At 48.7% G+C, this 25,578-nt stretch overlaps 1 protein-coding gene across 4 annotated transcripts; it reads right to left on the minus strand.

Annotated features, from left to right (window-relative positions):
- On the minus strand, window positions 1-25,578 carry POLD3 (DNA polymerase delta 3, accessory subunit). 4 transcript variants are annotated; one of them, XM_058825497.1, is made up of 12 exons: window positions 23,083-23,212; window positions 22,162-22,217; window positions 20,698-20,800; window positions 18,313-18,352; window positions 16,788-16,920; window positions 13,879-14,113; window positions 12,664-12,736; window positions 10,733-10,895; window positions 9,321-9,433; window positions 5,211-5,305; window positions 5,046-5,127; window positions 1-491 (listed from the first exon to the last, which is right to left on the minus strand). In XM_058825497.1, the coding sequence occupies exons 1-12, from the start codon at window positions 23,143-23,145 to the stop codon at window positions 406-408; spliced, it is 1,242 nt and encodes a 413-aa protein (XP_058681480.1). In that variant the 5' UTR covers window positions 23,146-23,212; the 3' UTR covers window positions 1-405. The 4 variants fall into 4 exon arrangements, with proteins under 4 accessions (XP_058681480.1, XP_058681477.1, XP_058681476.1 ...); XM_058825494.1 differs by having other exon boundaries at window positions 1-1,547; XM_058825493.1 differs by lacking the exons at window positions 1-491; window positions 23,083-23,212 and adding exons at window positions 3,272-3,749; window positions 25,524-25,578.

The following is a 25,578-nucleotide window of genomic DNA, read 5'->3' on the forward strand; positions in this document are numbered from 1 at the left end:
AAGGACAAATAAAAAAGAACCCCAAAACAAAACTGTTTTCAATGGTATTTGCTCTTATTGCATTTAAAAATACCCCCTCAACTCTACCAAAAACAACAGAACCCCTGTGCCAGGGTGGGTTTTGCTCTCCACAGTTAAACTCTTTCATTAAACCAGAATAAGGCTGATCATTCTCCTGCCAAGCCACAGCACAGAGTTTGCTGGGGTGCAGCAGCTCCTCTCCACCAGCCCCTGCCTGGGAGCACTCAGCAGCCCAAGCCTCAGGAGGGCTCAGCATCACCCCTCTGGAAAAGCTTTGCCATCTGTCTGTCAGCCCCAGCACCAGCCAAGCAGGAGGCCCAGACCAAGAGCTCCTTTGTGGTTAACAGGATTGCTGTGCTTTATTCCTCTCCCACAACAGGATCCTCAGGACCATGTGCCGTGGCACTCTTCCTTCAGCAGGCAGGTGATGAGATGTCCAAGGAAAACCTCTTCTCTTGTCTGGTTCACGCCTGTAAAATAACCCTTCAGGCAACCCCAAACCCTGCAATGCAGCTCATGCTGCTCCCTGGTACCTGCCTGGTGTTATCAGCAGTGCCCTCTCATCATCCTTCCCTCTGGCTCATTGACCTCCAAGGCTGAAGATCAGTTCTTTCCCAATAACAGCAAAGCCTTCCCCCAATTACTCCAGAGCCAATTGGGTGGGAAGCCTCAAGGATGTTTTTGTAAAGACAGAACACCAACAGTGCCCCAGTCTATAATTAGGCATCTGAGCAAGCTACATAGGATACAAGTTCAAGGAAGAAGAGAGTAAGAATTTTATATGCACTGCTTTGTCCAAAAAAAGATTATGAAAGGCAAAGCAAAAACTATTTACCAGTCTTAGCAGGAAAATGAAGATTTCATTCAGTTAAAGCTGAAGCATATGTCCAATATTTGTGTCTGACCTGCTACATTGCTGCTGCCACCCAATGTGAACATCTGGACCAATCTGAAGAGCTGGGGGTGTACAAAGAGGGGAGGAAAACACCACACCTCCCCTCCTAATTAGCACCAAAGGGGTGATTAAAAAAATACAATTTCATGTGAACAGGTTCAACAGCCTTTCAAGAGTTCCTCTGGATGTTGCCTCTAGCTGGCAGTTCCCACACTGCCTAGTGAAGATGACTGAAATGATTGCAGTAACAAATAAAGACTTTTCTCTGATACAAAATCTAGTCCAGAGGGCTTCCTTACACAGTAAGCAGGGCACCTTGCATAACCAGGGCTTGCATGTTGGCCCCACAAGCAGCAGCAGCTTGCAGAGAGCCACACGAAAACGGGAGCAACACTCCCAAGCTGCCAAGAGGAGCCAGACCCCGTTCATTTCTTCTGGAAAAAGCCCGTGATGGAGACCTGCTTGTTGGCTCTGCTGGCAGGAGCTGCCCCTTTCTTTGGGTTCTTCCTTTCCTCCTTTGGCTCCCTCTTGGTGGGCAGCATGGGCTGTTTTTGTGGAGCCGGTGCCTTGGGCTTGGGGAATTCATCCTCGCTGTCCGTGCAGGACTCGCTCTCGTAAACCTTCTCAGTCACTGGTGGAAACAACAGGGAAGGGAGCAGAGGATGATGATGATGGTTTAGCCATCTTTGCACAAAGACCTCCCCGCTGCAGCCTTCCCACTGCACTCATGGGAAGGAACACTTTGGGTTCAAGGAGCACGTGTCAGACACAGGAATTGAGTCCAAAGTTAAGCAGTAGGAAATGACCTTGAGTGTGCCAAAGGAGGTTTAGGTTGGGTATTAGGGAAAACTCCTTCCCTACAAGGGCTGTCCAGGCCTGGCACAGCTGCCCAGGGCAGTGGTGAGTCCCCATCCCTGCAGGGATTTAAAAGCTGTGCGGATGCCCTTGGGGACATGGGCCAGTGTTGCCCTGGCAGTGCTGGGGGAGCAGCTGGAGTCAGTGACCTTAGAGAGCTTTTCCAAGCCAGTGATCCTGGAAATGCCATCCTGAGATCCTAACTCATATGGCAAAGGCTGACCAGCAGCCATCAGCAAGTGATGAATCTCAAGATCAGAATCAGTAGTTTGGCACTAGGCAATGGAACATCTACTTTATGGCTAAAGCCCACCATTCTGACTTGGTCCCGTTTCCACAGGGGCCAAAGCAATCAGATTTTCCAGGAATCCAGACAAGACAACCTGGAGACATCCCCAGGCTGCTCTCACCAGCACACTGGACAGCTAGGGGAGAGCAAGCAGACACCACCCACCTCCAGGGGCACAAAGCCTTTGGGGCAGCTCTGTTCCACAGAGGTGGCCAAGGAGGGCAAGCACAAAGCAATGCTTTATGAAAGGCCAGCCCCCAGCCCTGCCTGCAATCAGGGCTCTGCCTGAAGGGGAGTGCCAGCTCGCTGCTGTCAGCGTCCGGCCGCGCAAAGCCCAGGGACATGAAACAACCTCACGGAAATCAAACTGCAGTCAGCCCCACTGAGGAGAGCCACCGTCAGATCCCAGCAAACGCCCTCAGATCAGCCTTCCCAGCAGTGCTCTGGGATTCTTCTAGTAAGCCATTTTTCTTTAGCAACTCTATTCTTTTAAACAGATGTCTTAACTTCCCTTCTTCTGGGAAGCTGGCTTTCGCTCGTATTAATGCATCAAATTAAATAAGGCTTCCTACATCACCAGGACTGGGAAGAGGAATGCTGTGAAATCCTCCTGGGCAGAGCCAGCAGGACCTCAGACAGGGACTGCAAACCAAGCAATGTCCCTTCAGAGGCAGCAGGCTTCTCAGGGAGCAGCTTCCCCAGACCACTGGGTGAACTTAAACCCTTATCCTGCTCTCAGCCTGCCAGGAACCGCTGGGAACTCCTGAAGTGTGCAGTTAACCCCTCTAATTGCAGCAGCACAGCTCAGATCAGCTTTCTTTGGCTGCAGTCTCAGCTGAACTGCAGCAGTGCGTATGTGCAGCACCCATGGGTGCACAGATGCAGTCACTCATAGCCAGACTCCCTGAATCAGAGTGGTTCAAAGGATGGGAGCTCTAAAATGCTGTATCACAAATTTCCCTCCAATGCACGTGTGGAAATTGCCATCTCCAAACCCCTGTGTGTCCTTTGAAGCTTGAGAAAGTTCAAGGCAGAAACACACAAGCTTAAGCCTCAGTAATTCCCCTTTACTAGAGACTAAGAGCAGGCCCTCAATCCATGGATTTCTGTTGATGCCTAGGAATGTTTCTTGTGCTTAACTCCACACACACTTTAATTGCTCAACTTCCCTCAGGGCTAATCCCTAAATCACTTTTGCTTTTTGACACCAATTCCTTGCTATTGCAGCTATTGTGAAAACCATAACTTAAAAGAGTGGAGAAATATAAAGTACAGCCTCATTCTAATGTTAGGATTAAAACCTCTTAAAAACCTAGTGTTGGTTTAAAAATAAAAAGACAGCAGGGAGAGGGGGAAAACCCCTCTATTTCAAAGAATAACTAAAATTCACATTAGCCTGGGAGATTTGCAAGTTGTTTAGCCTTTGAATTTAGGCCTGTGCACGGAAAAGGTGTGGAATGGAAGGGAGAAGAGAAACTGGACAATAGCCAGACAGCACGTTCTGCACAACAGGCTGGAGGATTTGTAGTGGAGAAAGCAGCATCTCCTCCCCAGCCAGATCCTCAGTATCCAGCTCCATCCCACAGGATCTGCCTCCCAAGGGCACAGCAGGGCCTTGCATTCCCCTTTCGCAAAGGGGATGTGAACTGTGAAACCAGGAGTCTGGATTACCCAAGGGACTATGAAACCCTGTGGGGATAAAGAGCAGAGAAATAGAGGCAATATTTCCAGCTGAACCCAGAAAAGACACTCCTGTGCTCTGCATGCAGAGCCTGTACAACTCAGCTCCCCATCTAATGCTGTTTTGTTCCATTTTCCTTCCAAGCATTTCAATGGCTCTGTCTGGGGTGGGAGAGGAGAACACCCCTCGGGGTAACCAGCCAAAGCTGTCAGTAACTCTGTGCAAGCCCAATTCTTGGACAAGAAAGCAGCACTGGGGATTTCAGTCCCAGTGCAGCCAGCTGCTGAGAGCCACAGCTTTTGCTTCTCTGAAGGAGACACACCAAGCTAATGGCAAACAGAAGATGCAGCTCTGCAGACAGGTGCAAACACACACACAGGCTGAGGCTGGGCCAGGAATGCCCCAGAGTCTGCATGGCAGCACCACCACGGAGCTGGACAACAGCACCTCATCCTCCCCAGCACCATCACTGACCTGGACAACAGCACCTCATCTTCCTCAGCACGCCCTGAGCTCCACTGACATCCCCTCAGCCCAGCCAGGCCAGGGAACCAAAGCACCCCACACAATCCAGCTGACAACAGCATTACAACACACACACTCCATGCTCTCATGTGTTTAAAGCCTCAAAAAAAATCCTCCAAAACCCAAACCAACATAGTCTGAACATTTGCATCTCTACTTGAATGTCAGGACACGGAGGAAACGAATGTAGTGGTGTCACACAGCTTTCTGCAGGCTACAGGAGGAAGCAGAGTCCAGTCAGGCTGGAATTCAAAGCCTCTGGCTCTCAAGACTCTCTTCCCTTCTGAAAGCAGAGCCACCCTTATCAGAAACCCTATGAAGTATTTAAGCCCCAACTTTTTATCTGGGATACTCTATGTTTCTTTGACATATAATCAAGTTTTGCACAACTCTGAATTTATCCTCAAAGGGAAAAAAAAAACCCAACAAAGTTATCTCAGACAGAATTTATCCCAGACCCTAAATCTCTTTCTGTACTGTCTTTAAAAGCTTGCAGCTTTGGAGGTAGATGAAGGTGGTAAACATGATGGCAGGAAAAAAGGGAAAAGAACTGAAGGAAAATCTGTGAATAATCAAAAAGGGTAAGGATTCAGCTCCAGCTCTGACTCCCTACCCAGGCCTTCACCAGAGGCTCAGTTACCTCAGTCTGGGAGCAGGAGCCCCAAGTGGGATAACTAAGTGATTTTGTGATTCTCTTTCTATCCTGGGAGAGGCTGGCCTGGTAAAGTGGCCAATATAGTGAGCTCCAGTGAGTGAGCGCAGGGCACAGCCAGTCTTACCCATGCAGCCTTCCTCTTCATCTATAAACATCTTGGATTTCAGCACGCGCCTCCTCTTCCTCTTCCTCCCTCCAGCTGACACCTGGGGGACATGGCAGCACTGTGAGAAACCAGAGCTCCTTTCTCGTTCCCTGAGGGCAGGTAATCACTCTGATCTGCTCTCACCTCTGTGGATGCAGGCTCCAGCTCCATTTTCAGAACAGCTTCAGGGGGTGGAGATGGAGCTCTCTCTTCCTCGGGTGTGGGAGAGGGTGGGACATCTGCAAAGAAGAACACCTGGATGGCACACAGATGCTACACACTGCAGTTCCCAAAGAAAGGAGGGTGGGATAGGATGGGAGAAGTGCCCTGAGGGATTTTTGGTAAGGCAAAAAATGCAGCTCCACCAAGAGAAACTTTAAAACCAGCCACAGGAACTGGCAAGTTTTAGGCATACATTTCAGTTACTTGTTAAAAAGAGTGACTGTTATTTGTTTAGAAATTAAAGGAGGTGGGGTGTGGTAAAAGAGCTGTTGCTTCACTGGTGGTGCTACCCATCCCAAACAATCCATGCTATCAGCTTAACCCAAGAATTAAGTGCAGTACACTATCACACATCCTAAAACCTTTATTAGAAAAGAAGTTCAAAAAAAACCCCACAAAAACCCAAACCACCACAAAACCAAGAAGTTGACTCTCACTGTTTGACCTCCCTGCCCTCCTCTGGGTTCAGGGACAGGGACACCGGGCTGCACTCAATGCCAAGACTGATCAAAGCAGTAAAGGACACCTTCAGGCATTTGTAGGGAGCACAGTGAGCTCTGGAGCCTGCAGCAGGCACGTCAAAGCAGGACAAGCAGGGCTGCAGAGCAGGAGCGAGGCAGGGTCACCCTCCTGCGGGGCTGGCAGGGGGACAGAGCTGCGGGGGACCCAAGCGAGAACGGCTGCCACGCAAGCGCCGGGCCGGGGCAGAGCTGGCACCGCGGGACAAACGGCTCCTGTGACCCACTGCTTCACCCCACACGGACGGGGCTGCCTGGCTGCCCTCGCCCCAGCACGGAGCCGCGAGCCGGAGCTGTCCCGGGGGACCGGGGCCGCGTGAGGAGCCGGCGCTGCCGGGCACGCGGCCAGCTGACCTCCGCAGGCTACCGAGGGCTGCGGGGACACGGCGCTGGGCTGCCAGGGCCAGCAGTACATCACAGCGCTCCAGCAGGGGCTCGGCCTCCCAGGCACTGCGCAGAGAGGCAGGGGAACGCAAACGGAGGGATAACACCACCGGGCTTCACCCTGCTCCGGGGGCACGGCCGCACCACGGCGCTGGAAGTGTGCGCTGCCCAGGGGCTGCGGGCAGCTCTGGGCTCTGTGTCCGTCCCCGGCTCACACACACCCTCCCCAGAGTGCCCAGCACCAAGCCTGCACCCCACTGACTGCCCAGCCTGGCCTCTGCCCTTTGCAAGCATCTCTGGGAGAGGACAAGCTAAACCCAGCCTGCTGAAAAGCCTCTGCCGTGCTCAAGCAGGGGCTGCTGAAGGCATTGTCAGTGGGCCAGCTCCGCTAGATTACTTGGGGGAAATCTGGGCTTTTTTCAGCTTCCTTCAAACAATTTCCCAAGCTTTTGGCAGGCAGAAGGCACCTTCTCCTCACGTCAGAGTGTTTAGGACTACTATCAAGCTCTTTTATTGCTTTATTATCCTCTTCTAGCCAACACAGCCCTCTGACATGTGATAACTCCTGAGTCAACCCCTAGCTGCTGCCCACAGTTTGCTCAACCGCAACAGCTGCATGAAATAGATACAAGTTGGGCAACTGGATGGACCAAAGATGTAAATCCTGGCTTTGTTCAGTCTGCTCTGACTCTGCCTGGAAAAACTGTGAGAAGCTTTAGTGCTTGTGCTGTGGCTCTCCAAAACCCAGGGAGTTTGTAGGTCACAGTACCACTGAAATCACCCTCCAAAGTGGCTGTAAAACACTTGTCAACACTGAGAAACGCTGCCTGTGTTGGTACAGCTGAGGCTGCCAAACCTCCTGTCCTCTGTGGGAGCATTTGTGGAGTTTCTTCTGGCACTGGAAGCAAAACAACCTGCAGTGACTAAGGAACCCTCATACCAATATAACGTTTTAATGAAAAATCATTTAAATGGAGAGGATTGTGCCTTATGCCTTGTGTGTTTCCAGCGTGGTACAATGTGCTGATGCTGCTGTAAGGAGAGCTTATTCAGGGCTGCTTTTAGTACAGACTAACAGAGAACTAGGCAGAAGACCTGGCCTGACACAGAACTGTCCATAAGCACTTCACTCAGCCATGCGGGCTGAGTTTGACACCCACAGGACCTTGCTAAGTGTGCCTGTCACTCCAGGCCCCCTCTTGCTCTCTGGTGCTGCTGATTCCATTTGCTCTCTGGAGAAACCTGTTTCCAACCTTTCCAAGCACAGATGCTCTTCAAGTCCAGTTGCTGTATATATATATATAAATTTTTTTTTCCATCCAACTCACTATTCTACTTCTGTACTCAACATAATATTAGCAGTTTGGACTCATTAAAAATATTCCAAACAATTGAAATCTCTGGTTGGATTTGAAAGAGCAAGCAGCAGGACCAAGGGGCTGAGTTCTCTCAATTCTTATTTTCTCTTTTCAAATAGCAAACTGAGTGATACCCAAATTTGTATACATGTGCTGTAATTTGCATAAATTTACAATTCTAATGCACAGCACAAAGAAATGAAGGACAAAGAGGGTTCTGATGCAGGAGCAGCAACAGCAGTGACAAAAAACCTCCCCAGTGCCTGACCACCCTCTCGGGGAAGAACTTTTCCCTAACATCCAACCTAAACCTGCTCCGGCACAGCTCCAGCCACTCCCTCAGGGTCTATCGCTGGTCACTAAAGAGAATGCAAACCTTGGAATAAGTGAGGCCAGGAGGCATCCCACTCAACAGCATTAATTGTTAAACACGTGCTGATCTGGTGTCCCATAGGAGACCAGAGAGTTCCAACATTCCAAACTCCTGCCTGACCTCACAGGATGTGGATGAGCAGAGAGATTCCAGCCGAGCAAGGATGGGCTGATTTCAAAATTCCCTCCTCAGAGCTAAACAACTCAGCTTGTCAGCAGGGCAGTGATGAGGAAATGCAAAGACAAACATTTAAAGAAATAAACACCAAAGAGTGTGGGCATATTTAAGCCACACTGAAATGTGATGGAATTAAGGCTGATCACAAGAACAGCTCCTGAGAGATTTATCATGCTGCGGAATAGTCTAAGAAGTGACACATACCTGATGAAAAAGATGATTTGCAATTATGTGGGCATCAGAGGAACCATGAAAACAGGCCTAGAGGTGTCATGGATACTGCTTGATACCAACAGCAGCCACCTCTCCCTGGCACTGCAGATCTTCCTGATGTCCTGGCTGTTGCCCACGTGCCAGGCACACTAAATGAGGAATCAGCTCTGGCTCCCCCGAGGGACTCCGCATCAGTACTCCGCATTTGCTGTTTCACCTTCTTTTACTGGAGCTCTACACCAAACTGGTGGTTTCAATTACTCTGTAATGATCCCCAAGTTTCTTTCCTGAGCAGCTTGCTGGATGACTGTTCCACTCAGCACATATTCCTGAGCTCAATTCCAATTTATTTCCCAGTTATCTACATTGAACGGCGTTTGCCACCTCAATTATCCAAATTCTTTGGGATCCAGCCCTGCTGCTCCTCATTATGAGCCCAAATCTTGCAGAGTTCTGGGCACTCCACTCCTGTCACACCAGCAAGGAGACGCACAGTCTCACCAGATATGGCTCAAGTGCTTTGCCTCCAAATTCCCTATTATCCCTTTTCTTTCTGCATGTCTTGCTTCCAACACTGTCTTCCAAACCCTTTCTATGAACAGACAGAATAAAGACACTAAAACTGACCCTGTGGGGAGAGGGAGGCCACTTGTGAGTGCTCCCTCCCCACATGAACTGGCTCTGACAGCCCTAGGGATCTGGAAGGCACGCTACCTTTCACAAGAGATTTGGGAACCTCCTTCCCACACAGGGGCACTGGCAGCACACTTGGTGAGGAGACAGCCAGGTCTGAGCTAAGCTTAAACAAAGACTGAATCTTTGTTTTGAGACAACTCCATGCCCAAGTGCTTGCAGCACAAAGATAAACAGAAGGCTCAGGCTACAACCATTTCCACGGTCTTTAGTCCTTTAAACTATTCCCTCAATCACTGACCAAGGGATTTGGAGAATAATGTTTTGGAAATCAGAACCCTGACCTACATGCCCGATTGTTTACAGACCTTCTTACCTTCCTCATCACTGCTGTCAGATACAAGTTGTTTGATTCGCTTCCTCTTTTTCTTGACATTTTCAGGATCCCTTTCCTCCTCATCATCCGACCTATCTGCTCTCTTCATTTTACTGCCACAAAAAGTAAAGGGAAAAGAAAAAGAATGAACACCCATCGTCTCTCATGTGCGCATGAAAGCATCATGAGCACTTGGACAAGCACATTCCTCATGGAAGGAAATCAAATGCCTCTTAAAAACATGACCATCACACACTCTGAACTGTACATCGTACACTGTACTGAATGCTGTACACTGAACAGAATGCTGTACACCCACTGCACAACCAGGCATAGGTGGCCGAGCCTTTCCAGGCCTCCCATCCTTCCCCACATGCAGCTCTCCAAAACAAGGAGGATTTCTTCAGCCCAGTGCCTCACCTCGCTTGGCCACAGCAGCCTGGCAAGAGCCTACTTCTGATCTTGTCTCTTTAGCTCAGGCGCCCAGTGTCCCCAAAAGCATCACTCAGAAGCTCTTTTGACAGACTGCTTGCCACTGACTGACTATGAGGTAGTGTCTCAGAATCCTGGAGCCATTTTTAAAGACTACTGGAAAAATAAAATAGCTTCTTTCTTTTTACTGTTGGCGAGACGTGTCAGACGAACAAGCCTGGAGGCTAAAGGCCCACGTATCCTCCAAGAGCTGGGACAGCCCAAGTGGCATTCCCAGCTCCAGGCTGCCAACACCTCCAGGCCCTTGGCTTCTGGGACAAGACTATCACTAAGACAAGCAGTTAGTGCTAGCTGCCATGGTGGGCTGGGTGGTGTGCTTACCTATTCCCTTAGAAATGGATTGAGACCACCAATTAATTACTCATAGGCCACCAGAGAGCCATCAGACTGTAGTGATTCTTTGTCTCTGTCAGTTTGGGTTGGATTAAACACAAAGGGCTGAGCTTAAAATTAACTTGGAGCCTCAGCCCAAAGTAAACCCGTGGCATTGAAAGCAGCCCTACATGAGCTATGGAGATCAACAAGCACAACTTTGTGCTGCAAGCTGTGTACATACAGGCTGGGGAATATCCCACCTTCCCTGCAGGACAGGTGTCCCTGCCAGCCCTCCCCAGGCTGCCTGCAGGGTCTCTCCCAGGCTGCTCAGTGGGAGGCTGTCTCGTGGAAAACCATCCCCTCCCACTGAGGGCAGCCTGGGCCCTGTCCCTTCCCATGTGCGACGGCACCCACGGCCCTGAGGCACCTACAGCAGCAAATGGAAAAGGAACACCAGGAGAGAACCCTGACAGATGAATTTAGTCAGGTTTAACACAGTTTAGGAGATGCAAACAGGAGGTGAGCTGGCAGTGTATGACCAGCCAGCTCCACGCAGCCTGTCCCCAAGCAGGACACACAAAAAGGGACCCTGAAGGCAGACCCACCTTTTCTTGTCCTTTTGCTGAATTCTAGCAGACTCTGTTTTCTTCCCAGGTTTCTCTGCTACAGTATTAGAAGATGACTCTGGTTCTGCTACAGCAACTGAAGGCTTCACGGCTTCTTTCTCCTCCTTTGGCTGCTCAGGCACAGAGTTGGCTTTGAGTTTATCTGTGAATAAACCATTCAAAAAGAATGGGCATTCAGTCTGAATGACAACTTACAAAGCAGCTGGCTAGCTCTGTGCACCAAGACTACAGCCAGCACTACCCATCGTGCATTCAGGGATCTAGACTGGCCAAGCTGTATCAGACATGGGAAAAAGAAGGGCATGCTTTAATTTCTAGGCGATTTTCCATGGTTCTGCTGCTCCTGATGTCAAGCCACCATGTGTGCTGCAGCAGTTCAAACTCTCTGGAAGAGGACTGGGAGGCAGTAGCACGAGAGGCTGCTGGGAGGGCCCCAACATGGTGCCTTTCTGGGAGTACTGGGAAACAGGCTGGCTGCTTCCCTGGGCAGGGGCAAACAGCACTGGAACAACAGCTCCCTTATTTATGATCAACCAAGGACCCCAGTGCTGTTCACCCAGGACTTTCTGGCACTGGTGGAACCTTTGAAGCAAGGAGAGACATGCACATAGGGAATAAATCTTTCTGCTGGAATCCCATCCTCTGCTACATACACATAATCATTTCCAGTTCTGCTCAGTCTGCTCCTTCTCTGCAGCCGCCCCACAGGTTTCCTCTGTGAGCTCCCTGACAGGACTCAGCAGAGAAGGGAACCCCCTGGGAATGATGGAAGGGCATCCCCAAAGGCTTGCCCATCACCACTGGGTCACCCTCACCATGCCTCTTTGGGTTCTCAGCACGTGAGCTGGGGTCTAGGGCTCTCCCCAAACCTTTACAATTTACTCCAGTTAACTGTAGTCATTGTCCTTGGGCTGAGAGTGTCCTCAGCTCCCCCAGTCTCACCAAAACAGGGACCAAAGAGTCCCAGCAGGGCTGTGCCTTGTCTGCTCAGTGCTGGAACTGTCCCCTGCAAGCTCTGACAGACGCCTGTTACAAAGTGAACTGTGCTGTTTACTCTCTCCCAAAACTGCTCTGTGAAGCACTTGTACTCTCTGCTATAAGGGAATCTTTGAAGGAGGTCCCACAGTCCTTTTCCAATATTCCAATATTTAAAAGCTCCAGCATCATTTCCTTTGACTTGGGTAATTCAGAAGGGACCTGCAGAGGCCACCTAGTCCAAACCTCTGCTCAAAGAGACAGGCCACCCCTCAGTTTTATTCTCCATGCATCAGTCCTTCAGTTTTCAGGAAAGAAATTAACCCTAAAACTAACAATGGGCTCCTCAGTGCTGTGTGATGAAAAGCAAGCACCATTAACATGCCCTGCAAAACAGCTTTTGGCAAACATCTCGCCAATAGCTGATCTTCCAGCCAGGAGAACTCACTTTAAATCAGATTTCTTCTGCACTAAAAATCCTTCCTGGGTTAGTCTGCTCAAATACGTCATTTTAATTGATCTCCCTCCAGCAAGCTTTTTGTCTGAAAAATTCCACTGAAAACGCTTAAATTTTGCTTTAAAAGCTGTGTGCTAAAACATTAACCCCTTTGAGTGCAGAAGAGCAGGAGAAAGTGTAGAAAACTATTAGGAAAGAGGGGATATAAAGAAAATCCAATTAGTTTGGTAGAGTGGGGATGGGGAGGAAGAGTTCTGCTCCTTTCCGTATCTTTCTCCCATCATGGCTCTAGTACAAAACACTTGATTCTACTGAGCATTTTCAAATTTCTATCCAGCTTAAATAAAGTATAATTGAAAAAAAGAACAGATACGTCAAATAATCCTCAGGTTTGGGGTTTTTTTCATGTGTTTGTTTTTTGAACTACAACAGGCTGTTCCCTGACCATGATGGCCTCTGAAAATAGAAAAGCACTTACTCATAGCAGCTTTTCCAAAGAAGTTATTCATGATGCTGTTCTTGGTTAGTGGCTTGCTGCTTGCTGCAGACACCTGGAAGCAAAGAAAGGAATAAGCACAGGAATTGCTCTCAGCCCTCAAGGTGCACAGCAAAATAATAGATAGCATTTGTTTCCACTGCCTTAGATTTCAGCAGATTTAGCAAATTATCTGTTTTGGACAGTTTGAAGATATTCACTAGCCATCAAAGGGGCCACAGTGAGTTCCTAAGGACTCCTTAGCCAGGCTCAGATCTGACCTGGGGCACATTCCCATCACTGAAATAATGCTTGGGACCAGGGTCAGCTCCCAGAAAGAACTGCTCTGTTTGCAAACCATCAGCGCCTCAGTTCACAGCAGCCAACAGAGGAAAGAACAGGGACTGGCCAAACCAGGATCCAGTTCCTCTGGCACACAGGCTGTTTGCAAGGAAACATCACTGCTTTGCTGCACCAATGCAACCACCACAGTGAGAAATCATAGCCACACCACCTAACAAAGTGCAGCCTCCTAATCCAACTTATTTTCATGCAAATAAAAGACAACCAGACACTAAAGTTCCCAAAACACACACATTTCCCCAGTTCTAAACTCCCCATAAAAATCAGAGAAAGGAACCCAAACGTTCTCAGTTGTTATGAAAAGGCCAAACCATCCACAGGGAGTGTTACCATTTTAACACCCATTTTTCTGGCCACATCACTTTAAAAACAATTATACTAATTAAAATGAAAACATAATCCTATCCTGGAAAAGCAGCAGTCCAGAAGATAAACAATTTAGTCTTGCACAGGTCAAGCTCTGAAATTTCCCTCACCCACCAAGTTTAAACACCTTGATACTTTTAAGACCTGGGCTTCTCAGGTTTCACTTATTGCTCAAAACAAATCCTTTTAAGCACAATGGAGAGAGCAAGATCCTCAGCTGGTGTGTACATTGGGATAGCTGGAGACAGCAGAGCAATTGTAGCTATGCTGCCTGAGATCCAGCTCATTGGGAACATGAAAGCCATGGCAAATTCTCTTCTGTGGAGACACCCGGAGTGCGGCACGAGGGGTTTTTGCCCAGGTGACAGTTAAACACTCCCCAGGAGCCCTGAGCACTGCCAGTGGAGGTGTGCCTGGCAGGAGGAGCTCGCTGAGGCAGTGTGTGAGCAGATGGTTAACACCGTGAACCAGAGGGCTGAGGTAACTTACACCTGGGGCCTCCCTGGCTGTGTCCTGGGCCTTGGCCGCTGCTTTGGCTGCAAACATGCCCATGATGCCCTTCTGCTGCTGGGGAGGGGGCCTGGCAGCCCGGGGCCCGTGGCCATTGAGGGTGCTGGTGCCTTCGGGGTCCCTGTGCCTCGGGGGGCTCTGCGCGGGCGCCGGCGCTCGCGGGGCCTCGGGCGGCGTCCTGGGCACGGCGGCCGCGCACTGGATGGCACTGAACCTGTGGGATGGATGGAGGGAAAAACCCCATTAGCCTCTCCATCTCTGGGTGCTCACCTCACCTTCCCCTCTCCTGCAGGCTCCTCCGGGCCCGCACGCTCCTGTTATGGAAAAAGGAGCAACTGAATCTGTGCATGGGACAAGAAAGAAGGGCTGGCACGCAGCAAGAGACCTCTGATGAAAAGATCAGCTGAACCTGTCAGCAAGAGCCACAGCATTCATGTGTCAAACAAGCTGTGCAGCTTTCCTGGGGGGTAAAGTCCTTCTCCACACCCAGGCTGAACAAGGAGCAGGCTGCATTTTATTCCTAAATGGGTTACGCTCTCTACAGCCTGTGGCAGAAGTTGCATGGCTGAGTGAGGATCTAAAACATTTATAACTTTCTGATGCTCTGACAAAGCCCACAGCTGCTGCCACAAGCAGCCCCACTCAGCCAGGTAGGCCAACCCCAGCTGAAACTGAACAATTGAAATGGCTCAGAAAATATCCACGACATTCCAATTTAACTCCACAAGTCATTTCCAAGTAATCCCTGAGAGCGAGAAGCAGCTTGGATTATAATGGTCTGAAACTTGATTGTTTGGGGATGTGGAGACACAAGAACTAAATGACATACTCAGTTACAGCACAGCTCACTGACAGTCAGGAATAGCAGTTCCCAAAAATAGCTGAACTCTGCTCCTCGCTGTGCAAATCACAGGCGACGCTTTCCAGATTTCCCACAGAAATGCCACAAAAGAGCCCAGCTCACGCCTCTCAGCCCACTGAATTACACAGCATATTTTCATTTGCCTAAGAAATAAAGCAGCCTTCTTTCTGCCAGTCCAATTCTGTGCCTCAGCACTAGCTGCTCACATGCACAGTCCACTTCTACTCCCATCAGGATCTGTAAGAACAAAACAACACCATCTCCACAGCACTCCCAGGCTGCAGCAGCAACCTCCTGACATTCAAACCTTTAAAGGAAGGAAAACAGACATTGAAGAAAAATAATCCTACTCTGCTTTACACTTTCAATCTGTTTTCAACATGGTTAATAACACAGCTCTCAGGGCAGTGTGAGCTCCCACTCCAAACATCACTAGCCCTCTAGTATATCACACTGTCACAAATAATATTGTCAATGGTTATGTTGATGCGCAGCAAAGCTCAGCTAACCTTCTCCTATTTCCCAGTCAGCTTGCCCTGATGCTGCTATGTGACTATACCTTTATGGGCTTGACCCAAAATTCACTAAATAACCACTGAAAAAACAGGCAATACTCGGACTACGCTCTGCAAACAAGGAGTTGCTTCTGTTTGGAAAGCTGGCAGTGGCAACAGGCATTAAACTCAGATATTGGCATTAGTTAGTGCATCTAACCACCTCCACTGTCTTCACTGCAAAGGAGGTCCCACAGAAACCCGGAGGAGAACAAAGATCCTTGTCCCAGAGCTGTGAAATATCTGCACAGACGGGGAGGTTCTGTTTGCTGCAAACCTCACACAACCAAACCTCTGGCTTTTGCAGGTCCTGCAGAAATCTTTTCACAGACAATCCGTGCAGCTGGCAAGAGGGAGGAATGGGATCAATCTGTATTTACTTCAGCCAGGTCACAAATGAAGAAGGTGCACTTCTTACTTTCCTTGGGAAATCCTGCTTCAAAGCTGGATTTACAGGCAGGCCTCAGAGAGCTGTTTCAGAGTCTGGATTATCTAAACCTCCTGGATGTTTAAATCCCAGAGGATACAAGTATCCCTAAGGCACAAGGACCACTGTGCTGGGGTGCCTAAGAGTGAACAGAGTGGAACAACTGCAGGCACACCCGGGGCACGTGGCTGTGCTGAGTGGGATCACCCAGCTCCTTCCAGGGCACCCATCCAAACACACAGCTCCTATTTTCTCTGCCACTCTCTTGTCAACACTTTGGATAGGGCCACATTTCTCCTCTCACATTCTATACTCTTCCTATGACACACCCTTCAGGCATCCCCTTCAAACCAGATTGGTCATGGCACTGTGCATCCCCATGACTTCAAGCTGAAGCTGTCCTGGTGGGAACAGCACACAAGCGAGAAGCTGCAGCTGCTCAGGAGGGAGCCAGGGACTCCTGGGGGCTGCATGCCACCCAGCTCCACCAGGAAGGACACTGCTGCTGCCTAGACTGCTCTGTGTGCTTCTCCTCCATCTCAGAGATAACAGCCTACTCTGAGCTGCAATGAACCCACAGAGACCAAAGCCCAGCTCCTGGAGGAGGAGCTCCTGTGAGACACCTTCAGAGAACTGGACGAGTCCAGAAGATGAGAACACCGTTTCACAAAACAGAAAGCAAACTCCTGTAAATGCTTTGCAGAGCACATCATTCATGGTTTTATCAGCCTGTTTCGATTTTCTCTTCCTGTGTGGCTGAGAACTGGATTAAAATGGTCGTGATGAAGCGTGGCCTGGAAAAGAGAAACGTTTCCAGCCATCAGAAAAGCCAGGTACTGGAACAGTCTCCTTGTCAGAGTAAGGACCAAGTGAACCAACATCTGGCTCAGTTTGCACAACAGCCACACCATGTCCTCTTTGGGCACTGCTCTGGCAGGACTGAGGATATCTTCTCCCAGCTCTCTAGAGGTCCAGGCCTATCTAGTGAGCACAGAGGTGCACCCTGGAAGTGCTTCAGAAGGCAAAGGAGCCAGGAGTCACTCACTTGCTGCAGTGCTGCAGGTTTGCTTTGACGATGTCGTAGTCGGTGTTGTAGAGCGGGGAGCTGTCCTTGAGCAGGGCCTTCTGGATGCTGTACACGTGCACACTGGCAATTGTGGACAGCCTGGACTTCATTGCTGGGGAAAAGAGAAAAAAAAAAGCCCTCTGTTAGCACACCCAGCAAGACTGACAGACTACTTGACAGCAAACCATGAACACAAAAAGGTCCAGCCACACCTTCTCCCAGCGCTCACTAATGAGGAATTCAAGGCAGCAAACCCCACAAGCCCGTCACGTTTTCCACTACACACTCTTGCACTTAGGAGGGATCTCTGTGTTTGCCTTCCAAACATGCAGTGCTTGGGATGCAGAACAGCTGAGGGAGTACCTAAGGCTGAGGCAGAAGGTAGCTGGTCACTGCTCTCTGCCCCTGGGGCTGTGTCCAGCACCACAGTGCCACCCCCAGAACGAAAACCTTCTCTCTTTTGTGCTACTCAGACTGCAACCCCCTTGAGACGAGGGTTGGCTTTCAGGAATTCTTTGTTCACTGCTTATATTGTTCTTTCCACAGAGTCCTGGTCTGAGGCTGAGCTTCTAGGCACTGTAAAAATACACACAGTAATCATTTCTTGGGGCCAGTCCTAGACTACGCAGCCCTACTCCCATCAAAAATTTCAGCCTCTTCCAAATATAAGTCATGCCTTTGGCCTGCCTTCCAATGCAAAAACCATGAGCAACCCTTTCCTCCACAGCAAAACAGTGTTACACAGCACACATAACTCAACAAACATGACACAGAGTAGCTGCCCTGCCTGACAATCTCCTACTCGGAGGCAAACGGCCTGCGCTAGAAATCCACTTCAGATTTCCAACAACGTAAGTCCTTCAAACAAAGTGAGGTCATGAGCTCACATCCTGAAGGTCACAAATACCACAGTGTGCTCTCAAGTGCCAAAGATGTTATTTGAAAGTGATGAAGAGCCTGAAGCTGCGTTTCAGTTCTGTGGGTAAGATTTCATCAGCAGGACCAGAAAGATGGCGAGACAACAGACAGTGCACTCAGCAGTGTTGCAATGGGGGTTTTTCCACCTTTCACTCACCAAAGTGAAGTAAATGTCCTATGAGAAGGTTTTAACACCCATGGGACTCGCAGCAAAGACTGCAACTGCACTGAACCAATAACCACAATTACCAGTTCCAGCATTCTTGGGGGCCTGAAGGCTCCCAGTTGTTCTGAGACACTGCTGGTGTATTGCTGTCTCCCTGCTGTCAGCGGCAGGGAGGTGGAAAAGAATCACTGACCAAAAAAAAAAAAAAAAAACCACCAGACTCAATTCACAACCTGAAGGTACTCAGCTGCTGGCTCAGACACTCCAAATTCTGAGAAACAGCTGGTACAAAAAGTACACACCTGACCCCAAGAGCCTGGCTGGGCATTTACGTGCAGATGGCAAGTTCTCAGCTTTGCTCATTCTGCTGTTCTTTCAAAGAAAAAAGTTAAAGCCACACGACTTTCCCAGCCTGCTTACCTTCCAGTTCATCCTCCCTCACTACTGCGACCTTGTGGCACTGCAAAAAAGAAACACAACCTTAAAACCTGAGCTTGTATGCAAGACTGCTACTTACAGTTATTAAATAACAAAGCCTAATGATTATTGTAGCACAGAACAGCAGCAATGCCTTTAAATACTCATCAGTTTTTAAAGCTCTGAAACGTGCTCTCTGGCCAGTCTTTAAGGTCTATCTATACCTGCTCCAGGACATCTAACAGGCTGTGGTTAATACTGGGAGGATCCAGAGAGACAGACTGGAAACCCCACCACTAATTCTGTGTTCAACAGATACCATGGATCTGTCTGAAATCAGGGAAAATCCTGCTAAATTCAGGCTATAAACATGACACTGCCTGTGCAGCTGTAGTTAAACACATCCCACCACACAGAACTAATGCAATAAACAATTACCTTAGATTTCAGGCAGATTTGGGGATTAAAAGACAATATTCCATGCATGTGAACCAGTTTATTATTTAGGAGAACAAAAAAAGGTTTGTTGGTGGTTCTTTTCCAATCTACAAATAAAAGCCAGGACACGCTGAGATTTACTATTCCTAAAAGAAGACTGGATCATATTGTAATAGACATTTGTAACATATTGTAATAAGTATTTAAAAACACTCAGTGGGATGTCAAAGGCATTTAGTGCTTGGCTCTTAAATTTATCTTTGGGCAAAGGGGAACAGACACTGAATTTTATCTTCTTTTAAAAACCTCTGGGGTATCTGCCTGAAATTTTAGCTGACATTCCTGCAAATCTGACAAGCTAAATGCATTTAGCAGCAATTCTTTTGCTTAATCAGCTGAAGGACTTTAAATATAAAATACTGTAAATTAATTTAAGTTTCTTTGTTCACCAGGATTAAAAAGTTGCTTTAATTACGCAGCAAAACAGCAAGTGGCAAGACAATCCACAGGCAGGTAAAAGGATAACCAAAGACTGGCCCCTGGGTGCAGAAAGCAGCAAGGAAAGAGCGTGCAGTGTTAAGGGGAGCACTCCAGAGGGATTTCCACAGCTCTCCCTGCAGGAGTGCTGCAGCTGCATCCGCAGCATTCCGGCTACACCTACTGCCAGCAGGCAGCAGTGCAGGGCTCTCCCAGCAGATTTGAAAATAATGGGGGACAAAAGCCACCTTCATATCATGTCCCTTGGTGGAAGATTCCCTGCCTGTGCCAACCCAAACCATCCAGTGACACTGGGATATTATCTTAAAAACTCACAAGCTGCTAACAAAGAGTTGACAAATCATTATTTGTTCCTATGTCAGAAGACACCTGTTTGTTTCAGATACATTAAATACAACGGCACAGGTTGGCAGTCCCCGGGCCACTTCTAGTGAGCCAAGAGATTTGTTATCTCCAAAAGAAATCAGGGGAATACCTGTTAAACTTGGGCTGTAAATGTGACACTGCCTGCGCAACTTTAAATATGCCACCATACAGAACTAATGCAGTAAACAATAACCTTCCAATTCAAGCAGATTTGGAGACTGACAGAATACTTCATGCATGTGAAACAGTTGGTTGTTTAAGAGAACAAAAAAAAGGCTTGTTGGGATTTTTTTCCAATCTACAAACAAAAGCCAGGACAACCTGAGATTTACTATTCCTAAATGAAGACTGCATCATATTGTAATAGATATTTGTAATATACTGTAATATTGTAATAGGTATTTAAAAACACTTAGTGGGATGTCAAAGGCATTTAGTGTTTGGCTCTTAAATTTGTCTGTGGGCAAAGGGGAGCAGACACTGAATTTTCTTTTCTTTTAAAAACCCCTGGGCTACCTGCCTGAACTTTTAGCTGACATTGCTGAAAATCTGACAGGCTAAATGCACTAAGCAGCAATTCCTTCGCTTAATCAGCTGAAGCACTTTAAATGTAGAATGCTGCTAATAAATTCCTGTTTGTTTTGTTCACCAGGACTAGAAAGCTGGTTGAATTAGCAAGAGAGCTTGAGCTGTAGGTGTGCTGCTCTGTTGGTTATCATTGCCTGCCACTTGGGCTGTCCCTCCAAGCCCCCCTCAGGCACCCCCAGGCCGCACAGACCCTGGCACGTGGCTGAGCTCATCTCAGAAGGGCCCCTGCACAAGGTTTTGTGATCTATCTCTGCTGCCCAACAGCAGCAAGGGCACGGAGCCGGGTGCTGGCAGCATCTGAGTGAGCTGGTGAGAACCCTGGGGGGTTATCCAGCACTGTGCCCCCAAACCATGGCAGCTGATCCCTCTGCCTGCTGGGACAGACCCTGAGCCTCCTCCTGTCCCTGCCCAGGGGCCAGCGCAGCTCTGACCCCAGGAGCACAGAGAGAAGCAGGAGACACCACAGCAGAGGCTCCCAGAGAGAGGGGAAGCACTCACAACGTGTCCATTCTGGAGGAGGTTCCCTGCCACCAGGTAGGTGACGTGCAGCTGGGCCCCCGAGCTCTCCCCGCGCTTCCTCTCCACGTAATCGTAGAGCATCCTGCACAAAAGAAACCAGGGTCAGCCAGAGAGGAGGGGAGAGAGCCTGCAGCCCTGCCAGGGAGGGACTGCACACACTGAGAGCCGGCCTGGCAGGGACACCTGCCAACAGGGGCACCGTTTCCTCAGGATTCACTTCAATTAATTCATTTAATGAATTTAATTTCCTCAGGGGTAATTTTCTGAGACCCTTGCTCCTCTGCCACTGTGGAGAACCCCAGTCCAACAACTACAGAAACAAAGGGGCAAATTCATTTAATAGCATATAATACCTATAATGTAATTAGTATAACATAATTTAATTTAAATATTTTCTATAATACATATTATGCATGTGATATTATGTATTATATGTATCATATACTAGTAAATGTATTCTCATACTAAAATATATTATTATATCTATTATATATAATATATAACACATATAACAAAATAATATATTGCATATATTATATATTACATACATAATATAAATTAATATCTATTATATATAATAATAGATATAATAATGTATTTTAGTATAAAACCACATTTAGTAGTATATGTTGTTGTTATCCTATTTCTAGAGTCCCATACCTTCTGGGTGGTTTTCTCACACGTACCTCTTCACAGCAGTGTTGCTCCTGCTCCTTCACCACACCTCCTCCAAGGCTGTCCCTGCCTGGCCAAGCCCAGCCCCTTTTATCCCAGTTACCTGCACTGGCCACAGCTGCAGCCCAGTGAAGGACATCACAGCTGCAGCCCATTTGGAGCAACTAGGATTGGGGCAAGGCCACTTAATACAATACAGATATTTTACTAGGACTCCTACTACAATATTACATATAATAATACATAATAATACATATCATATATAATTTTATATATTTATATAAAGTAATATATTATATATAATATATTTTATATATTGTATATATTAAAATACATATAATAATGTATTTTAGTATTAAAAATAATGTAATAGCATATAATACATATAATATATACTATCAATTACACACATAACATATTTTATATAGAAGGTATTTTTTACATAATAAATATAATAATACATAGAATAACGTATTTAGTACAGAAATAGATATTACAGTATATAACAGTGTGCCTCACAGCCCCTGGGCAGTTGGTTCCCAAGCCTCTCCTCCTCCAGAAAGGCATTCCTGCAGCCCCGGAGGGAGGAACTGGGGACTCTCTGGTGCAGCCCTGCCCAGCAGGGCAGGCAGGCACAGGGAGTGCCAGGCTGAGAGGACAGGCAGGGCTGCTAACGCTCTCCAGAGGGACATTTTAAGGGGAAGGGAGCAGGAATGAGCACGGCACTGACAGGAGCTGGGCAGGCTCTGGGCATGCAGGGACACCTACTGTTTGGCCTGGTTCACGTGGACACCCAGCGTGTAGCTCAGCCATTTGTAGGTCACCTGGAAAAGGGAAAAACCCAAAAAGCACTTCAGTGAGGAAACCTTGGCCTGCCAGTGCCATCAGAAATCCTGAGACACCCCTCCCTTCCAGGGCAGGAGTGAGAGCCCCCGGACACCCGTGCCCCACCGAGCACTCTGCACTGTCCCGAAAGGTGTGGGGCCAATTTCTGCCCCTCTCCCGGCCCGGGGACACCACCGTGCCAACCCCGGCATGTCAGGGCTGCAGGCCCAGCGCTGCCCTGCCACTCTGAGCAGGTACATCCCTGACACCTGCCCCAGGCTCCGGGCTGCAAACACAGCAGTTAAACTCTGGTCTGTCTACATTGTTCCGGGAGCAAGCCACAAAGCCACAGGCTGGGAACGTCCACATTGTCAGGCAAGTTGCACCAACTTTGCCGCACCGCTTTCTGGGCAAAACCCATTTCACTTCAATTTCACTTCCAAATAAATTTTTGAAATCAACTGGGAAAGGAACAAACCCATGCAGAAAACCACTTAAGGAAGGTGGGAAGAGAGAGGGAAAACAGGGGGAGAGGAGGAAGAGAGGGGAGAAGGGAGAGGGAAGTGAGGAGGAAGAAGGAGGGGAAAATGAGGAGGAAAAGGGGGAGAAAAAAGAGAAGTGTGAACGTAAAGAGGCGAGAAGGAAAGGGAAGGTGGAAGGAGGGGAGAAGGAAAGCGGAAGGAGGAGAAGGGAAGGGAAAGGAGAGAGAAGAGGAGCAGGAGGAAAGGAAAGGGGCAGCGGAAGGCAGCGGGTGGGAAAGGGGGCAGCGGGACAGGGGAGGCGGCGCGGGGAGCAGGCCGCGGGGGGAGCAGGGGGAGCGGGAGCAGGCGGCGGGCGGGCAGCGGCGGGCCCGGCGGCACTCACGACGCGGTTGTGGTCGGTGACGAACTCGTCGATGTTCTCCAGGTACAGCTCGTCCGCCGCCATGGCCGCGCCGGGCCCGCGCTTCCCGCCCCGCGCCTCAGCGCCGCGCGCGCGCCGCCGCCATGGTAACGGCCCCACAACCACGGCGGCCGCGCGGGGACACACCGAGGGAAACGCGAACACCGGACCGGTGCCGGGGCTCGGAATGAACAAAATAAACCAAGATAAAATAATAAAATTAAATATTAAAATGAAATATTAAAATAAAAAATTAAGATAAATATTAAAATAATAAAATTTTAAAAGCGAAACAAACTAAGCTAAAAATAAAATATTAGAATATTGACATAATAAAATATTAAAATAAATTAATAAAATAGAATATTAAAATAGAATAAAATAATATAATAAAAAATAGAATATTTAAATGAAATTAAATATGTTAAAATAAAATGAAATAAATAAAATAAAATAGCTTCTTAGTGGATTTGGGGGAAACCGCGCTGTGACAGGCACACACAGCAGTTCCAAAGCATCCCTGCTCCATCCCCGCAGAGCTGGGGACAGCGGCGGCACGCCTGTGTCCCGCACGGCAGCGCAGCTCCCGCATCTCCCGAGCTGCCCGTGCAGTTCCTGTGCGGGTCGGCAGGTGCCAGCTGGACACCGCAGCACGGAGGGACACGGCCGGGGACTGCGCCCGGGCTTGCGCCGCCCAGGTCATCCCCGGAGGAGCCCCAAATCCCTCCAGGATCCTCCAGGGGAATCCTTCCCCAGCACTGCCAGGGCCACCACTGCCCCATGTCCCCAAGTGCCACATCCACACGGCCATGAATCCCTCCAGGTGAGTCTCCAGAGAGGAAGGCTCACCTGGACAGCCCTTTCCATGAAGGGATTTCCCCTACTCTCTGGCCTGACCCTCCTCTGGCACAGCTTGAGGCGTTTCCTCCCTTGTTCCTTGGGAGCAGAGGCTCCCATTCCCCTCATCCCCCTGCCCAGCTGCACCAGCACCTCCAAAAGGAGGTGCCAGAAGGAGCTGAGCTGGCCGAAAACACCAAAATATCAGCAAATATCCAGGGCAGGGCTGCAGGACCCCAGAGCAGCGGTGCCCTGGCTCCTCGGGGCACAGAGCCCCAGGAAGGGCCTGTGGTGGCAGTGCCACCCACGGTCACCAGGAGCGTCCCTGGCCAAGGCCACTCACCCCTGAGAACTGCAGCAGGATGCAGATCCCGACCTGAACACAGCAGCTTTGTACTGGCAAAGGTCAGGGGAGGAAACTGGACAGGTTTGGTGAGGGCTAGAATAAACTCAGGGTTTATTTTGCAGGGTTTGTAAAGGGCTCACAATGGCACTCAGTGCTCAGCTGGCACCAGGTTTGTTTGGCTGGTCACAAACCCATCCACATCCTCCTCCTCCTTGTGCCAGGAGCCTGTTCCCACACTCCTGCTGTCTCTTTCCCTCACCTCACCGCAGTTATTCTTGTGACATTCCTGCCCTGACATTTCTGCCTCCTTCACAGAAGGAGTGTTCCGGTCTCAAGCACCTTACTCATCTTTTCATTGTTCTGAGCCTCTTATTCATCTCCTGTTTTTTCTTCCTTTAGTTTCCTGCTCTGAGCTCTCTGGATGGTTTTATTACCTGGCCAAGGTGCCTGATAAGTGTAAAATTACACTTAGTAAAATTACCTCAGGGCTCAGCGTGTGCTGCTCCTGCAGGTTGGCTTAAGAGTACACATGGGTGTAAGAGGTAAGAATTCTCCAGCTGAGGATTCCTTTCCTCTGTATTAAAATGCTGTGGGATCTGCATCTGGCCTCACTCACACCTGCTTTATAGTCTGTGTATAAATAAAAAGTATGAGCTATGTGTAAAAGTATATGTGTAAATATATTTATATACACATGTATAAATGTAATTTACATGTGTAAATTTATAAATAAAAATAAGAGGTATATGTAAATGTATAAGTATGAATATACTTAGATGTATAACTTATATGCATAAATAGAATTTATATGTATAAACTGACATGTAGACATATACATATAAATAAAAAGCATGAGCTATGTAGGCACAAATTGAAACAAGAGAGGTTTGGAGTAGACATAAGGAGAAGTTGCTCAAATCACAGAAGGGTTTGGGTCAGAAAGGTCCAGGATGGGCCAAAGCCCAGCCCTGCCCAGGGAGGTGCAGTCAGCACAGGAACCCCAGCTCTCAGCCCTCTGCCAGGCCAGCAGGAGCTTCCTGGAGTGCTTCCTTACTGCCCCCGAGGGGCACAGCCCCACACGTGTGCTGCCCCAGCTTCCTTCCCCTGCAGCACAGCCCGGGAACGCTGCTGGAGTCAGAGCGGGCAGAGAGAGCCTGAGGGACACAGCCCGAGATCCTGCCCTAAAAACTGGGCAGTGCTGTACTCATATTGCTGTTATCCTATCCCTAGAGTCCCATACCTTCTGGGTGGATCTCTGACAAGCAACTCCCAACAGCAGCATAGCTTCAGGACTC

Source organism: Ammospiza caudacuta, chromosome 2 (genome assembly GCF_027887145.1).
Source record: "Ammospiza caudacuta isolate bAmmCau1 chromosome 2, bAmmCau1.pri, whole genome shotgun sequence".
Classification (NCBI taxonomy): Eukaryota; Metazoa; Chordata; class Aves; order Passeriformes; family Passerellidae; genus Ammospiza; species Ammospiza caudacuta.

Coding starts and splice junctions, on each gene's coding strand:
- POLD3 (XM_058825492.1), bottom strand. CDS start 23,145: ATGGCGGCGGACGAGCTGTACCTGGAGAACATCGACGAGTTCGTCACC. Junction 5,306..9,320: donor TGACAGCAGTGATGAGGAAG/GTAAGAAGGTCT, acceptor TCTTCTTTGCAG/ATGTCCCACCCTCTCCCACA. Junction 5,128..5,210: donor TGGAGCCTGCATCCACAGAG/GTGAGAGCAGAT, acceptor CATGTCCCCCAG/GTGTCAGCTGGAGGGAGGAA.